The sequence below is a fragment of the Chelon labrosus genome (assembly GCF_963514085.1).
Source record: "Chelon labrosus genome assembly, chromosome: 23".
In the NCBI taxonomy this organism is placed as follows: domain Eukaryota; kingdom Metazoa; phylum Chordata; class Actinopteri; order Mugiliformes; family Mugilidae; genus Chelon; species Chelon labrosus.
Genome location: NC_140356.1, coordinates 12,798,845 through 12,818,099, shown reverse-complemented (window position 1 = coordinate 12,818,099; position 19,255 = coordinate 12,798,845). Strand labels below are relative to the sequence as shown.

General features: G+C 42.1%; 1 protein-coding gene across 1 annotated transcript in view; it reads left to right on the top strand.

Annotated features, from left to right (window-relative positions):
• The window catches only part of plxna4 (plexin A4), a 207,358-nt gene that overhangs the window by 134,599 nt on the left and 53,504 nt on the right, over window positions 1–19,255 (top strand). Inside the window, exons 6-7 of the mRNA XM_084573806.1 lie at window positions 14,389–14,512; window positions 17,960–18,113. Of these exons, the coding sequence (XP_084429932.1) occupies window positions 14,389–14,512; window positions 17,960–18,113 (278 nt within the window). The remainder of the gene's footprint in view (window positions 1–14,388; window positions 14,513–17,959; window positions 18,114–19,255) is intronic.

Genomic DNA, 19,255 nt, shown 5'->3' with positions numbered 1-19,255 from the left:
CTTGCTGGGGGCAGGAAGATTTCCCACTCCACTGTAAATTGAAAATTGGTTTCTTGTGTTGGTGCTAGCCCAAGGGTAGAGTGTGTGTATATGTGTGTGTGGGGGGGGTGAGACTGAGTACATTTAGCACCTTCATCCCTGCTGGCACTGAGAGGACATGGCGAGGGCAGGGACATGGTGTGAGTGTGAGAGGGACACACTGAAACCCAGAGAGGACGGGGTATGGGAAAGGGAGGAGGCCAATTTAAAGAATACGAGATGAATGGGAAGATGGGTCAAGTTGGGGAATCAAATTAATAAAAGTAAAAAGGTGTCAGGGTGATGTTCAAGAATTTAAAGGTGTTAAATGATATTTAGAAAGTTCTCAGGGAAGATAAAGTTGATAATGAAAGAAACCTAGAGGTTTATTAGAAATACTCTCAGATGTATTACAGGTTACAGTGAATGTGTAATTTATAAGTTCACTGTTTGTGAATATGTCTTTTATGTTGTTGTGTTTCTGTGTGTATAAACCCATTAACACTCTTGACATCCTCACAGTCAGAGCAAATGGGTGGCCACAGATTGGCCTGTCACACTTAGCCAGATAGAATTGGCTCACCTTGGCTTACTTCTGTCTTAACAAGCACACACACAAGGGCACGCACGCACACATACACCCATCCTGGAGGAGAGTTAGTGTCAAGTCACCAAAACAAGAAAAGAGCCACAGAAAGCCAGAGAGAAAATAACCAAAATGCCACTTGAGTCAATCTCAGGTGTCTAGATGTTTGACCATCACAAGGGCAGGAAAAGAGATAACAGGTGCACTGTGGCGTATGTGAGGCTGTGAATGGCGTGTGTATGTGCTTGCACACGAACACCAGCCCTCACACATTCTGTCTGCTGGACACAGCAGTGTTTCACCCTTATAGCACAGGGACACACAAGCAAAATGCACAACCCAGTGGGATTGATCGACCACAGGTTTACCTTTCTCAAAGTCCATCCTCCTCCCGGCTTGTGAATTCTTAACAGGGTCTTGGTGTAACTGAAACCCCCCCCTGAGCTCCACCTCCACCACAGGGCAGGCAGGAGTCTCTGTCCCTTACTTTTACTTACCGAAGTTTGCATTTTCAGACAAAGGTAGTCAACCAATCAGTATTGCTATCCTACCTAATGTAGGCTTCAAGTGTTCTTTATTGCAAGTATGTTGCAGTGCTGTGGTTACTGAATCATTTGATATTTGTAATATAATAATATAACAAAAATTGTTGACGTCTTGTCAGTAACAAGGGTGATCTAACAATGCCCATTATCCTGTGTAACATTCACAAGACTTAACATATATTCAAATTTTTTCTTTTACTCCCTGGCCCCCACTATTTCTCCAATACCAGGATAGAAGTTACTGATTGCTATGCACTGATTGTGCAGGTTACACACATGCAAATATATGTGTGGACACCTATAATGCACACAGAGCCATATATATTCTGCATAAACACGTCACTTTTACCCATACAGGTTAGGTCTTGCCTGGTCTCTTGAGGATAATTTAAAAATAATTAGTTACCCTGGCCACATAAAAACACACATGAGATGACAAGGTCTTGAAAATTATGCTTTGATGATCTCCAAGGAAACTCCCCAAGGTGATAAAATGGTTAATGATATGTATATATGTATCTTTGCGCTCCTTCTCTGTGCCCACTTCATTTAACGGTCATGTGAGGGCAGTTGTAGTGGAAAGCCATTAACAGGCCTGATTTAGATCCCACAGAGAACCTGTCCCAGTAAAGCTATACTGTAGTCACATTTACAGTCTCTATCAAATCAACAGATTTGAAGTGTTAAAACCATAATGGCGGTAGCATAAAGTGTAGTTTTTATGTTCACTTTTTAAATGTCTAAAGATAAATAGGCAGGTGTTATTTGGAAGGTAGCTTAACGGTTAACACTGTAATACAGTAAGAAGTCACATACCTGACCCAAAGCTCTTGTTTCATGGTGTTCCAGTAGTAACAAATGCAACATATCCATTATGAACTACTACCATTTTTATTTATATTATTGCAAGTAGTGTCTTGAAAACAGATTGACACCTGAAAAGAACAATTACATATAGACGGATGGATGTCAGATGTCCATAGGTGAACCATGAACTCGTTCTTAAAGGGGAATTACCATTTTTTACAACCTGGACCTTATTTCTGGCATAAAATACGATCGTGTCATTTTGAGTCGTTCAGAAGATATTTAGATCCAGCGGAGCGCCACATATATCCATATAGTGGGAGTGACTGGGGCACCCAAACGCAGCCTCTAAATAACGCCTTATCTGCCACGAAACTCCGGACTCAATGGGGAATAGCACTAGCGTATCATAACAAAATATTGGTGAAATGAGTTTCGCAGCAGATAATGCGTATTTAGAGGCTGTGTTCTGGTGCCCCAGTCACTCCCACTATATGGATATATGCGGCGCTCCGCTGGATCTAAATATCTTCCGAACGACTCCAAATGACACAGTTATATGGGTGAGTAAACGATCGTATTTTATGCCAGAAATAAGGTCCAGGTTGTAAAAAAACGGTAATTCCCTTTTAAAGAGTTAAGTCATTAAAATAGCAGCAGAACAAACAAACTGCAGCTTCAAACTCTTCACTAGAGGCTTGAATTCACTGTAAAGGTTAATAAGCCACAAGCTCAAAATCCTCTCATATTTTCTTCTCATTTGGTGGTCGGCCAGGAGTCCTGCCCAGTTGTTGCGTGAATTGATTAACCTGACATTATAATACAAAGCCAAAAGGAGAGGCAATGAATGCACAACTGAGTGACAGCAATTTAATGGTATAAGCCTACAGGTGACAGTCTGCAGTGCTATGAACAAAAGAGACGACACAAATATGTTGTAAGTTATAATACAGGATAGGTTTTTGTGATTTTATGTCTGGCTAAAGTTATTTCTACAAAGAATAAAAGCAGCCCTACTTCCTAGTTCACTTACAACAGACCAAAGGCTAAAACAATGTATATTTAATAACATATCTCAAAAAGGAACCCGCACTAAAAAGCGCACAACTCTCCCTCCCACGCTCACTTTGTGCCGCAAGGATGGTGTTGAGTGGTAAGACTGCGAACAGTTCCTTTTCAAAAGGGTTCTTCCAGATAGTTTGTTGTTCCAATCAACCTTGAAATCACCTCGCTGCTCTGAGAAAAAACAGAATTGCATGCTCTCTCTCACTCTCTCACTCGCTTGCTCTCTCTCTCTCCCTCCTCCTCTATCAGCGTTGCCTTTATTTACTCTATAGATCGGTGAGAGGAGCTGTTAGAGAGAACACCAGGGGAAGAGGAGAAAGGCAATCAATATTACAGGAGAGGAAATCAACAGGAGTGGATGGTGCACCTGTTTGTGCATGTGTGTGTGTTGCAGTCATATTGTCCTTGACAAACGCTGACCATTTGTTTAAGAATGCAAATGTCCTCAATAATTTCCTACGAGCTCAACTTTAAATGTGTAAGGAGATGTGCCTCTATTTATCCTGTCAACTGTGTATCCTAAGCCCGCTGTATGTATTTATATTTTTAAAAGCCCAATTTGCATCAGATCTCCCCTCCTGCGGTGAACTCTGACACGATTCGTGTAAACTCGGAGCCTCACCTGGCTGTCAGCTAAACTGTCTTGGCCCTCCCGTGCTCTCTTCCGCCGCGATGCCCAACTTATGCTAATGTCTGTCTAGGTCTGCAAGTGAAAGGAAACTTTTCACTAACATCACCCTTTCCTTCTCATCATTGCCTTTTTTTTTTTTTTCTTACTTCTTGGCCATTGACATTAGATATTCAGACTCTGTCAATCACGGGAAAGCCTCTAGAAGTAATTAAAACCCGTTCACATAGAAAGCAATATGCTCTCCACTAATCACCGTGTAGTGGACATTTCAGCTAATCTGATGCCACCAAGTCGGCCATTGGCATGCTGAATCTGGTGGTCGGAACCAAAGATGTGGACGGTGTTTCATTGCGGCAGATGTTTGGTGAACTCTGTGGTTGTGAATGAGTTGCTCCTGCATCAAAGTTCAGATTAGTTCAAGTTCAGTTGTCACTGCTACAACTCGCTTAATTTCATCATAATTTCATGATCTCTTGTTCCCACATCGCTGCTAGTCTAATATACACTACTTTACAGAAGGTTAGCTCTAATAGATAGACAGCTAGACAATATAAAGTAGTGGCAGCAATGACACCTCACAGGGAGGCGTCGTAGAGTCGCATGGCCTGAGGGACAAACGTCCTTCTCAGCCTATCCGTGGAGCAGGACAAAGACAGCAGCCTGTCACTGAAGGAGCGTCTCTGTGGTGGACATTGTTCACAATGGACTGGAGTTTGTTCAAGGTCCTTGCCTCTGGCACCAATGTCAGAGAAGGTGGGCTCTGTGGTAGGGGCAGAGCTGGAGTCCCTATCGGTTTGTGCAGCTGCGAGATGTCCTTCTTCTTAGTGCTGCCTCCCTAGCACACCACAGCGTAGAAGAGGACACTGGCAATGATAGTCTGGTAGAACGTGTCCAGCAGCTTCCGGCAGATACCCGTTGATGGTTACAGGCTGCATGCAGGGCCTGGATCTCCGGAAATTCACTACTTTCTCCTTCGTTTTAGCTGTATTGATCAGAAGATGGTTCGCTCCACACCATGAGACAAAGTTGTTCATCAGATTCTTGTACTCCTGCTCTTGTCCATCCCTGATATGCCCCACAATTGCAGTATCATCTGAGAACTTCTGCATATGACACAACTATGTGTTGTACTTGAAGTCCGAGGTGTACACGGTGAATAAGCATAGGTGTTAGACTCCGTAAATGGATACTGAATGACATGCATATTAATTATTTATTTTACATGGCAGCATTAACACAAAATGTAAAAACACTTCAGTGCAGTGCAGTAAGACAGCATCATGCTTAAACCACTTTTCTGAGTGTCACAATTTGATGGATTTGCAAATGCTTGTTCCATTCAGCTAAACCCTGTGGTTTTCTGTCTTGCTGTTTTTGTTTACAGCACAGTCTTAGTCTGATACTTTTTCTTTTTGCGATCTCCGTCTCCACTTCAACCCAAGTAAAGCAGAGGCACTTCTGCAGTCAGCTGTCAATTTTGTAAGTGGTTAACTACGCTGTCAACACGCCTGTCGTGCATGACAGCCAGACAGATTGGAAACCATATTTGGAGAAGTACCATTGTCAAAATGAATGTCATCATATTTGTCATGGGTGTTGAGAATATCTCACATTACTCTGAGATATTGGGTGTCAATTTTGAACAAGTGCTACTAATGTTTCAATATCTTCACATTAATAATTGGTTCAACATATCTCAATCTGCCGTTGACTGTGACAGTTTTCCCAGACCACTGAAATCTCTCTCTCACTTTTTCATTTCACTTTTCTCCTCCAGCCCTCTTTCTCTTTTCACTATCACTCAAATCATCGCTATATTTTTGCATGTGTATGCATTATCTGTGTTTCCATTTGTCTTCTTTCAGCCTGCAATTTTTATCTATACATCATTTAGTTCTGCTGCTATATCATCAACTTTTTCAGTGTGTATTTTGTTGTCTTTTACCCTCTATCACATTTTTTTCTGTGCAAGTGTTTGCACATGTGATCTGAGCATTTAAGTCAGACGTCACTTTATAGACATGCCTGCCCATAAACGGTATCACTCACCCACTCCCTCAATCTCCTTTCCTCTCGTCCACCTAACACTCATAATCATCGATCCTTCGCCCCTCAAGTGGAATGAGGACGGTAAAGTCATCTGTGCCACTGGCTGCAGGCAAATGCCTTCTCCTAGTTCATGTGACAAAGTCTGTTGAAACAGTCAACAGTAAAACTCTGCAGGTTCGGAAACTGCGACATACAGATTCATCCATATGAATGAGTGTATATATGTTTTGGGTTTGAATCTAAATGATAGCTTGCTCTTAAGCTCTTTTGTGAAGTTGTCTGCTGGTGTCACGCAATAGTAAGCGCGTGTCAGACATATGTACAAGCTTATTAGGAGGATACAAATACTCAGGGGCTCACGGGTAAACGCGCAAAATGGCTGATAAAACTTGCAAGTCATGCTGCAAGCTTCTTGTCTTCTCAACAGTTTGTATTCCCAAGGCGTCTTTGGTGCTGTCAAACGAATAACCTTTCGGAGGGAAAAGCTAATTGGCAGATTCGTTGAATGTTTTTTTTTTTTTCTTTTCTTTCCCTTCCCCTCTCACTCACATTAATTCTGTACCACCACTACCTGTCGCTGTGTTCACAGACATCCATTACCTCAGTATGCTCATTACTGTGGTATGCCGCGCCAATGCTAATTAAACTGCGGCGGCACAATTAGCATGCTACCAAGGACTCATTGTGTTTGGTTGCGGCAACCACTAGCCTTGCCCTGGAGACAGCCTTAAGTGCTTTGAAATATAGACAGAGAGAGAGACACACAATTAGTAAGCAACAATAGGACAGCTGGCTTAAAGTAAAAACATTAGATGTTTGCCCCTATCAGAGGTTATGAGGTAACTAGGGTGACATTACGTAGTGTTCATCACTTGTTGGATGCACAATAGCGGTGCTAATTTGTACATTTAAATGTGTCAGTCTTTATCCATATATGTACTACCGATAGCTGACTGAATAAAAGCATTACTTGTATATAGTTATCTTCTTAACATTTAAACTACCTAAGGATATCCACTCCATGATAGTGTCACTAATCTTAAAGCTCTGCACTTTTAATCTCCTCTGAGGTTCGTCTTACAAATTAGAACATCTCTAACCCAATTAAAAGTTGTTGCAACCATGTTTATACGCTGTTCAGTCCAATTTTCCGTAGCGGAATAGATAGATTTTGTTTTAAATAGTGGTATACATATCTTGGCCAACTCTCAAAGTTGAATTTATTCAAAGTTGTTTCTTTGATCTTGAGATTCTTGCATCAGTGGCATTGCTCTGATGTCCTCTCAGGGGAGAATGGCCATCCCTTGTGTATGGGCGACTCGTCTCACCCCATACCCTCACCCTCCACCTCTTGGTGGCTGCTAAGGGAAGTTGAGGGAAAGGAACAAGGCCAAGAAGTGACAGGGGCATCAGGATGGAACGAAGTGCTGTGTACCCCCTCTCAACTGTCACCCTCATAGTGTGAAGAAACACACACACACACACACACAAACCAGCCAGTCTACCCAGCCCTGAGACACGTGCACAAGCACACACACACACAACAGCTGCATGCCCACTTTTAAGTCAGTACCATTGCTCAGTGTCACCTATTGTCACTCCGCCAAACACAGGGAAGCACAGGCACTGGAAAATGGACCTGCACACACAAGCGCACACACTCACAGTGGGGAAGGTGTTTTGCTTTTGACCGGCAGAGCATGAACCAGGCACAGGGACTGACACGAGACAGAGACGATGAATGAGAGATGTGGAGACAGCCGAAAGGAAGTGAAGATACGTGGTGATGTATTCCAAGCGATCAGAGGGGTGAGTGGGACGAGGGAGAAAGACAGGTTATATAAATTTGCTGCAAACGAGAGCAGGGATTAGAAATTTTTCAGTGAAGATCATAAATTAAACTCTCTCTAGTTAATAATGTGAGGATATAAACACACACACACACACACACACACACACACACACACACACACATATATAGCTCATCTTGACTGTGACAGAGAGCCACTCTGGGGGAAGGTACTCAGGCAAGTCACCTCTCATGTCCCATCACACAGCCGTCGCTATGGCAACAGCAGCATAGTAACAACCTAATAACCATGTTATATAATCCAACAGTAATCCCTGCTGATGTTTCAGTGTTACTGTCAGATAGTATTGTCATCGAGATTACTCACACATCTGAGGAGCGTCACCACTCTGTTCATCGGCTGTTATCAAAGATCCGTTCAATAGCTGCACACTCAGAGCTGTATTTAGTATAGAGATCTCATGTGTAATGAGTTGATTACAGAACTGCCATTCATGGTAATGTTATTTTTACATTTTCACTTTAGCAACAGAGCAGATCATGTAAATATCAGCAAATGTTAACCATATTCACACATATAAGAGCTCTCTAATTGTCACTGCAGTTGGAAACTGCCTCGTGGCTGTGAATAAACTCACTTTAACTCTACAGGCTGGATGATACCGACTCCCTGGATCAATAGTGTCATATGCTGCTGTCTGCACTCGTGTGCATGCAGAATCATAACACAATGTAGAGAAAGATAAAAGCCAAGCGCACTGTTGAGACCCCACTGGGGGGGGAGAAAGGGCCTTGTGCTTTTACCCTCAGGGGTAGTTGTGAAAACATCATCAAATAGGGCACCGTTACGACCCGGTTCACGGGCTTCAACTTAAAGCGGAGATAGACGACTGTATTACTGAAGCGTGGTGTCCTCGCTAGGCGTCTTCTGCCTTCTCGCGTGTGGCTGCTTAGACTGATTGAGTCTGTGTACCAGGCAAAAACTCTTGGTGCAGAGGGATGCAACTCTTCACCCTCAAAAAGGATTCCACTCGGCTTTTATTTTATCAATGTGAGGTCAGCTTGTGTTTAGTTGCAGCTGTAATGAATGAGACAGTGAATTATGAGTGTTTTTGCCATCCTTAAATACCAAGGTTAAGCACTCTTACAACTCCTACTAACAATTAAACATAAGCAAGATGTACAAGATGCATTGTAAAAAAAAAAAAGAAATGCACAAACACTGTTGTGTGCTTTAAAAAGTATAATAGTAATACAATTCAGCATACATTTGAGCTGCAAAATGTAGAGAACCTGGCTCAGTGGCATCTTAAGGGGCAGCAGTGGCATCACATATGGTAGATTAACCATCTAATAAGCTTGCTACACTATGCCACTGCTGGATACACCTGCAGGGGGACTATCCTTTGCTTTTTTGTGTGAGTGTGAGAGAAGGAGATCAAGAAGTACGTGGCACAGCTTTTGACCACTTCGAAAATTGCAGCGCAATAAAAGTCATGGGATAGAGAGTCAGAGGCCCAGACTGATGCTGTCGATCCACTCCTCTTGTTGTGCGGGAGAGAAAAATACAGCTTTTATAAATCTTAGCAGCTTTCATTTTCAAACGTTTATGGAACACTGACGGAATCCATCTGTTTTTATTTTATACCTGTGCAAACTGAGCAGCCATATACTGTATAATTGTCCACTCAGCTGGTGTTCTCAAATTGGCAGTACACTAAAGGGAAAGCTCAGAGATTTCTAGACCTCGGGGCAGCCACTCTGCAATTTCTGTGTCTTCAGGTATGAGCTTACAATTTTTTTTTCCCTGTGTTTGTGCGTGTGTGTGTGAGGGAGAGAGGGTTCATTTGTGTGTGTGGCTGTCCACACAAACTGGAGTAACAGGGTCATGGCCATTGGGCCAGGTAATGACTCTCCCATGCACCAGCCCCTTCCTACGGGTTTCTGCTCCGTGGACCACCACTCTTAATGATAGCAGGAGAAGGCACACATATCCCTGTGTGTGTTTGTGTGTGTTTGGCTGCATTCGTGTGAGTTTGGTCTCGTGTACAAGTGAGAGATGCAGCCAGCCTCAATGTAGATGTGTCATTTGACTGAATCTCCGTGACACGGCTCCTGCTATACAGTAACAGCCTAAGGCTATTAGTATGTATAGGATTCCATACAGTGTCTGATGATGCATGGATAGTATGGTAATTGGGTTTCTGTTGGGACTATTTGTTGTGCATTGATTTACCACAAACAGCACTGTAAAGTCACCAACACAGTTGTGTAATGCACCACAAACATCACTTTTTTTAATCTTTAGTGCATATTTGAACTCAAGAAGCTGCCGTGGTCACTTATCTGACGGTTTTGTGTGCCGTGTGTGTGTGTGTGTGTATGTTCTCCGCATGTTTTCCAGTAGAGCTGAGGATGGCTGGACCTCACAATTGTGAGGATTTAATAGCTTTCATTTCCCAGCCTGCTTGACCTTCTCCATGCCTTACATTAGGTATGCATTAGACCTGAAGTCTCACATGGCCTGATACATCTGCACCCTCTCTTTCATATATTCTTTCTCTACACTCCCCTGAGCCCTGCAACCTGCACCACACTGATACTCGACTAGTTTCAAGGGATACTAGTTCTGAATTATCCTGTGTCCCCATGCCTTCTAAATACCAAAGAGTAATAAGTGACACTGATATCCTCTTTTAGTTCTTCTTCTTTCTGACATTTATTTGATGTAGTTTGCAGTCAAAGTGTATGTTTCAGTATAGTGATGCACATGTTTTCATTTTTAAGTTTAATTTATGAAATCATATGCATGTTGCAGGATGTTAAGTAAATTTAGAATCCTTTGAATTAATTGCATAGTGTGTATTATGGATATTTCTGGTCTGTGTTCACATTCTGCATAGAATAATATGGTCATTTAGTCAATTAAATGCTCAGAAAGAGCTTAATGATAAATATGTCATAATGAAATATATTGTCCACAAGACCATCCAGTTTGAATGGCCGTGACAGCCTCATCAGCAACACTTGCCAAGGATAAAAATCCTTCTCGGCCCTGTCTCTCTCTCTAATTGTGTCACCTTATCAAAGGCTGAGAGAAACAAGAGTGCAGATTAGTTTCCATTCAGGGCCCATCTAATCCTTTCAGCTCGCTCTCTCATAATGTGTCACTGCCAGTCAGTCAAACAGCTCTGCACAACAGCAGTGTTTACTAGCCAAATGAATAGATGTTGGCCCTCTAATTCTGTACAAAAAAAAAGATAGCCTGAGTCAGGCTTTTTATGACTGTTATTTGAAATCTGAATCGCTCTGATCTCTGGGGTTCTCTAAACGGTCTATTCTTTGATGTTTACAAAGGGCGTGATTGTTACATATTGTTACAAACGATGCAATCTTTTTGGACAGTAAAAGAAAACAATTATCCAGCGCTTTGCTCTGATAATGTCCACTTCTAACATCAGTTAAGCAATGTACGGCATTATCTTCCTTTTACCGAAGCCCCAAGTCGACTAGAGTGGCTACATAAACTCTTCTTCCAAGTCCAAATCAAAGGTACGTGTTGCTCTCCCTCCCTTCAGGGGGATTCAGTCTGCTGGAGCACTTGTTCAAGAAAAATGCACATCTGTTAACAGGTGTAACCAGCATCTCAGTAGGGATATCTCCTGCAATGCAACATTGCAGGGCGTTGATATGGACAGTGTGCAGGTGTAACATGAAAAACAAACCAGAAAAAAAACAGTGTGAATGCTTCTTAAACGGCAAAATTCAACAATGATCTACTCTGCTTTGAGATAAACTGACTGGACATTTGTTTAAGGCTGCAATCTTCTTCAGTGTTGATGTTATTTTGGGGTAAACAGTGAGTTTTTGGGGTAATGGTGCACTGTGCTGCAGAAATACCTTTTGTTTTGGGGGTGTAGCTCTCCACCCTCCAATGTGCCATTGCAGTGGTCTCATGAATGGGAAAACCCTACACAGCTCTGCCCATCCAAGACAGGACAGGTCCAGGACAGGGACATGACATGACATCTGCTGAATCACAGTCTCTGCATTGTCTAATGAAAAGGTTTATCATTCAACCTGTTGCCATTTTCATGAAGCCCAGCAAGTCTGCGACCTTGTGGCTCTGAGTAGGAGATCTAAGTTACAGTCCCTGCAGAGCTGCAGAGTTGAATTGAAAGCAGAACTTCTTGCATTGTGTTCCAGAAGTAAGAAAGTCTATTTCACTGATAGCTACAAATCATTCCTCTGAATGGAGCCTTTCTCAACAGTGCAGCCGTGTGGTATGGTTTATATGTCTAGGTACGAGCAATAGTGTTTTGAAACACCATGTTTGCATTTCAGAAAAAAAAAAAAATCATATCCACTGCACATCTGCATAACAAGCAAGACAAATTGCCCCCAGAGTGGTTTACTCTCACTAATAATAATTTATTAATAGGCCCCGGTCCAGTTATGCCAGGTGTACTTCTTGTTACACTCATCCACACACACCTCCTCAGTACGTCTTGTCGTCCTGTAGCTGTATTTAGATACGTTATAAATGTCTGCAGATGATAAAACTTATGGGCTGCAAATCCTGGCAAAGGCATTTATTTCACATAAACATTTTACAATGTGACTCACAGACATAAAAAACTCCTCTAAAAACCCGAGAAAGTTATTTGATTTGAGATCGACATTAACAAGTCTGGTGAGCAAGTGTCTCACAGAGATGATGTCATAAACCTGTGAAAATAAAACTACCGGATTTCTGTCGGGGTTGACTTGTGACTAATGTGTCCAAAAAGTTCAATAATGAAGGGAATTGTATGGTGGCCCAGAGAGCTCAAGGTGCTGAGACTTGAAAATAGATCAAACACAAGCAAAGTAAGAAAACCTCTTCATGACTTCCTTCATCACAGGCGCTGCAAATACTTGGAGCTCTCTCAGCCTCTGCAGAATAGTGATAGAATATGGAATTGGAAAATAAGCAGTGAATTATAATTAATAGCATCTCATTCACACAAGGTTATTTATGACCAAGGACATTCCCTTGGGAGTTTATCTGCCTGTAATGCATGTTTCTGGTCTCATATGACGGCGTTTGATTGGAGCTAATGCGAGGGCAGCTGTATGCCTGTTCATTTATTTAATATTAATATAATGCTATCAGTGTCTATTATTTTCCCTCTTGTATTTGTTATATTAAGATGTCTTATCACCTGCTATTCCTGGGTGTAACAGAGTGTTTGAGAGAGGGGGGGTGAAGGAGAGAGAGATGAATTGATGGAGTGCTATAAACCCCTGTTCAGTGCTTTTTTTTTTTTTCATTCATGAGTCACATTGACTGTCACCCGTGGTGATGATTCACGTACACAGATTGTGCCAGTTAATGCTAATCATGCAACACAGCGCGTCGTTTTAGCCCAAATTTAGTGTTTTTCTACTAAAACACAATACACCGTTAGACTGTCAAGAAAGAAAACATAAAGAGGAACATCAGTACACACACAAACAGCTAACTGAGTATATATTTTAGGTGGAAGTGTGCATTTGTGGGTTTTCTATGTGGGGTTGTTTGTCTGGGGGGTACTTATATGATGTGGTCTTATTAAATCAGTGCTAGAAAAGGAGGTGCAGACATCAGTGATAGAAAAACACAAAGGGACCTGAAGCGATTAAACCCTACTCAAACCGGCTTAGCAGGGAAAGCTTCAGAGAAAGCCAACAATAGATGCATTCCTTTAAATCTCGCTTTCTTTCCCTCTCTCTCTCTCTCTCTCTCTCCTGCACTCTCAAACAGATTATTTCTTTTCCTTTTCTTTATGTCTGTCTTCTTTGCAGCACGTTAGGCCGCTTAACTTAACAATGCTCATGTCAGGTCAAAACACACCCTCCCTCAATCTCTCCAGTTCAGGAGAAAAAGCTTCTTTCTGCGTAAGGTATTACTGTATCGCAGACGTCAACCACCTCAACATTTTCTTCTTTCATTTGTTCATTATGACCTCTTCCTTTCTCTTCAGCCTTTTATTTCTCCAAAGGAGTTTTAGGGCACTCTGTGGATTTGCCAGGTTGTTAATTGCGGTGCAGGTTTTTTGTCTAAATCAATAGGGGATTAAACTTGAATAAGTTTATGAGGGGATTAGATGAGAGCAGGAGTGTGTGTGTGTGTGTGAGAGAGAGAGCGTGTTTTATGCGGCCAGAATTTCTCACCAAGCAACATCTATCAACGATACCAAACTCCATCAGTTTTCGTCAACCACCTGTGGTGGAATATTTAATATGAAAACTTGTGGTGGGAATGAAGTGCGGTTCACATACCTCCTGACAGCTATAGGGAATGTCCCCACAGTCTGTCAAGGGATATATTCGGGGCAGTAGTCTGTAAATTCCTCCTACAGCACAAAGGCTTCTGTCCACCAAGCCCCCAACCACTGTAATGGACTGGATTAGACCACCTGGTCTGGTATTAAGGGGGGGAGTAATCCATCCTACCCCCCACCAGCATCTACATATCCACCTGTATTTGGCATTGCCCATGAATGCCAGTCATTAAGACAGCTTTACAAAGACGAGGCCTACCTCTTTCCCAGTGGGCCAGCTCTACTTCCCCATATAGAGCAACCATTGTTTTAAACGCAACCTCTCCCACCCCTGTGGTAACTGGGCTTCCATTCACTGACCACTGTTGCTGGTGCGCTGCCAGAAAGGAAATATGATAAATGTGACTAATGCCACCTGTCAGGGAGCAGTGGGACATTCTCTTTTTCCCAGATGCCAGCAGGTGGAAAGGGGGTAAGACCGGATCAGGTTACCATGCGCATGTATGTGTGCATATGTGAATGTGTGCAACAGTGAATAACACTCCTTTTTTGTTTTGTTTTGTTTTTTCCAGGTGCGCAAGAAAGGAGAAATGCGAGCGCTCATCAGAGCCCCGGCGCTTTGCATCAGACATCAAGCAGTGTGTGCGTCTCAGTGTCCACCCAAACAACATATCAGTGTCCCAGTTCAGTGTCACGGTGAGTAGACAAAAATATGTGCAAAAAAAAGGGTTTTCAAAATCATGGATTTCCCATCATGCAGTTGCATATTTTAAGCATTACTGATGCTGCTTTATTTCATATGTCCTAAAATAAATGCTGCTTCATGTGCCAGCAGTACCATAATTCACATAGTCATTCAATGTACCGTATTTTGTTTCAGTAAGAAAGCAGATGAACATTCGTTTCAACGGAGCCACACTGCAGATAATACTGAGGATAGATGAATATGTTGCGACTGAGAAAACTCATGTTTGGCAGATTGACAGTATCACACTCTCAAGCATGATTTGTAATACGATGTAATTATGCTCTAAGTACTGATTAGTAGCCAGTGTTAACTCTGTAATCCTGCTTTATATCATTTTAGTGCCTGCCAACACGCATCCTTCAAATCCTGACCTCACAATTTACTGTCCTGTCCAGTGAAATACTCTCCCAACAAATGTCAACAATCATTAACAGCATACCGTTGAGCTCAGCTGTGTTTATTGTGATTGTTGGCAGCTAAATGCAGCACTTCTCCCTCTGGACATTTCATTCTAAAACAGCTGCCATATTTAAAGGTTCTTGGTTGTTGAAGTGTATTGATTAGCGTGCAAGGAGCTGTGATCCCTTGCAACAAAAATGTGGCTCTGCATTGAAGCACACAGTTATTCCACCTTTTAATGAAGCACATAAATGTGTGTGTTCATGTCTTGAAATCAGTCAAATGGAATCATTTGGATGTTTCTTCACAGTCTCCCCCAAACTGTGCCAGCTTTTACCCTGACTAAAGCCCAGTTTGCTTGTCTTGTTTTTCTTTGGAACAACAACAAATATCTTTTAATGTTCTTTAGTGATTCTATTCTATTCTTTATCTTTTTGATGTATTGTTCTCTGTTGAACCTCTGTGTTGGTCAATAGCCCATTTTAAAGGCAAGGCTATGAATATCCCACTGACCTTAACCTTCAAGTGATTTCACATTTCTATTCCCATTCCGTGTTTAATGTCATTGGAAATGGCTTTGACTCTCACACACCGAGTAAGTCAGACAATATCCAATATAATTTTCTAAAGTCAAGCCAGAATGCCTTCTCTCCATCTGTTTTGCTCAGAGGGTCACACGTGAGCTGCTGATTTTCACACATCCAACACAATGATATTCATGAGAGTGTGTGTGACGTTGCCCGAGCCTGAGTCTTTAGAGAGTGTTTAACCTTTTGCCACACATATCCCATGCAACTGAATGGTTTGCAGACTGACGGGGTTCCTTCTTGACCTTTTTTGTTAAATATTTGTTTGGAAAGAGAAGGGACGTCGATTCTGGAGAGAAACAGGATGACGCTACTGCTCAAGTCAGACCCTTCTTAGAAGACTCCATTATTTTCTTGCACCTTATAAATCTCCCTTTTTGTAAAATGTGCAAAAGCTAAAAGAGCCTAAAAGAGCAATCATCATTAGTATGATTATTTTCATTCATTTTCTGTAACTGCTAGTCCTCTGGAGGGTTGCGGGGTGCCGCAGCCTATCCCAGTTGTCATTGGGCGAGAGGCGGGGTACACCCTGGACAGGTCGCCAGTCTATCGCAGGGCTAACACAGAGAGACCATTGACACTCACACCTACGGCCAATTTAGAATCACCAGTTAACCTAACGAGCATGTCTTTGGACGGTGGGAGGAAGCCGGAGTACCCGGAGAGAACCCACGCAGACAGAGAACATGCAAACTCCACACAGAAAGGCCCAGTCGGCCGATGGATTCAATACTATATACAATATAGGCAATGGGGCTTGTAGGCTAATTTTATTTTAAGAAAATATAAACTTTAAGTCAACTTTTCTTTTTGTGCATTTGAATTAATGTTTTATTCCCCGTGGCAACATCAAATACTCTCAGCATTAAACATGGTGTTTTATAAACTACAGGAGGCCACTTGCATATGTGCAGAGGCTTTTTTTCCCCCCCTGCAAACACGAGTATGTTATTTTCATATTTATGCAATACTGCTGTGGCTACGCTAATCCGTTCCTCCTCTAAATATAAGCGATGAAACTCTAGGTTTGGCTGAATTTCCTTCTTAAAAGGAAAACTAAATAAAAGCCTGAGATGAAGAAGGTGGGAGCCGGAGTGTGTGAGCGATAGAAGCGCAGTCATGCACTGTCCATCTTTTCTGGGATGCTGTGTGTCTGTTCACGCCTTCTTCTTTTCATTAAACAGCAATATAAAAACAGCGCAGGTCAGCCCTTCTCTGCCACTGAGGCAGCTTTCGGCGTCACATCACAAGTGTACTATGGGCAAATCAATGCATAGACCAAGGCCCCCTTGCAGACACTGTTTTCCATCAATATGTATATTTAGGTTTTCACCCCACTCTACCTGGCCCATTTTTGTCTACTCTTTTTATTCAAGGACAGTGTTTATTTCCCTCCTACTTCACCTGAAGCCATTTTCCCCTGGTACAGATAGAGCTTACACAGCATTTTCAAATGAAGTGGGAACATTTACGTTCTTTATTTCCTAGAGAGCTTCTTTTCTCTTGCTATCCAGCAGTCCGTATGCTTGCACTTTCCTCCTCTCCATCATTGTTTACTGTCTCATTTTCTCACCTGAGTTCTCCTGCTAGTTCTTTCCTCCTCTTGTCCATTGTCTCTTTTCATCCCACGCTTAGTTTCCGCCATCTACTGTTCATTAATTTAGTTTGTTCAGCCTCTGGCTGCTCATCCTTCCACTTACTTGCATGTTTGTGCTTTTATCATTTATTTTCTTTCACCTTATCCCAAACTGTTTATTCTACAACAGCTCTTTCTCACAGAACCAAAGAGTCATGGTATTAAACTCCTTATAGCTCATATAGGAGGTGGCTAGAACGGCAGCAGAGTTTCTGGCAGACACCAGACATCGCCATTTTAGACTGCATCGATTTTGTGATGTTTCTGCATCAGTTTTGATGTTGTTTGGACATCTGGGCAGGATATGTAACTGATGCCTCATTTAAGAATCCTCCAGTGGCTCCTCTGGCCACTGACCGCTGCACAGCTGTTCCACTCCTCAGCAATATTGTGTTACAGTTGTATTTGAAGAACATATTGGCTCCAAATCTGATCTGCAGTGCTCGCAGATGTTTGTCGGCAGCACTGGAGCCATATAACAACAGTTGGGGCATGAATATGATTAGGTTATTTCTGACCACAGGGGCAACTATAAAAATGCACTTTGTCATGTTTCGTGGCTTTGTTTACTTTAAACTGATTAAGGTTTGATTTTCACTGTGTAACATATGCTGTGTGTATGAAGCCACTGAACTTAACTGTGTTATGTGTCTCAACTAACCTTTTCAGTTAGTGTTATCCTTCTTATATTAGTCCACAAAGTTGTAAATGTGTATAACTGCACAGAATGCAGACAGATTATAACATATTCTTCTATCTCTTCCTTTCCACAGCTGGTGTTGGAAGCCCATAATGTACCAGAGCTTTCTGCGGGTGTCAACTGTACCTTTGAGGACCTGGCTGAGATGAATGGCTTGGTAGAGGGAAACCGGATCAAGTGCTACTCTCCCGCTGAAAAGGAAATGCCACGCATTATCGTTGACAAAGGTAAAAGGCCAAAAAAGAACATACTTGGATCACGACATGCACTATTCCATAAATCCAGATGTTGCACTTTTGCACTTTGGGAGCTAATAGCTGACAATATTACGCAAACTGTGTGTAATAAGTGATTTGCAGAATCCTTAGAGAAGCTGTTGATATAAACATAATGATGTAATGTCTATCAATGAAGCACACATTCGTCTAGACTATATGCCTTTTATACAGTCAGGAGCATGCTCGTCCTGGAGTATTCTGTGAATTTTTTGTTTTCTTGTTGCCGTTAGTAACTCAGCAGGCCTCGGAGCATTGCCTTAGGACATGTTTAGTAATTGAATGAACATTAAGTATTAGTCTGCTGTGGGATTTCTTTACCTCCCTCCTTCAACGTGGAGTTGCTCCAGAGGGAGGGTTGGGACCCCAGTTAACCCCAGTGCAAAAAAGGAGAATATCAAGCTGCACAGCTTTGTGTTCTTGTTATAGTATTTTAGCTAATACAGTCTCAACAGACAGTGTCACTGTTTCCGCTGCTTGCAAGAAGCAAACCTTTCCCACTCACATGCAATAAAGGAAAATGGTGTTTTTCTCCGTTATTTCCCATGTTCCTCACCTCTTCTCTCTGGGGCTGACCAAGTTTGTTCTAATTGGACAAACTCCCATCTGGGAAGGTCTGTCTGCAGGCAAGCAATACTTCACCAGCAACCCCTATGAGTCCTCATGTTGAGATTTGAAAATGCCATCCTTGTATATAATCCGGGAAAAATTTAGAAAGATGTGGCTTCATCAATCAAAATGTATGTGCAAAAGAATTCTCAGTGACGGCTTTTAGACTCCACCACTAGGGAGGTCCCAGCAAGAGCATGATATGCACGCTTTTCGCCATTGGATCATTTTGCAAACATTTCATGTATACATTGTTTGGATATTGAATTCAAATATGAGGAAAATACAGACAGTGGCAGTGAAAGGAGCCGCATTTATTACACCGCTGATAATAAGAGACCGTTTAGATCTCAGCTGCACACATGCATTCACAATTGTTATTTCATTCATTCTGAGCGCCCATAAGAACAAAAGCAGCCCACACATATTTGCTCTGCCATCAACAAACACATGACACCGTGATCCACAGACAGACACGGAGCGCT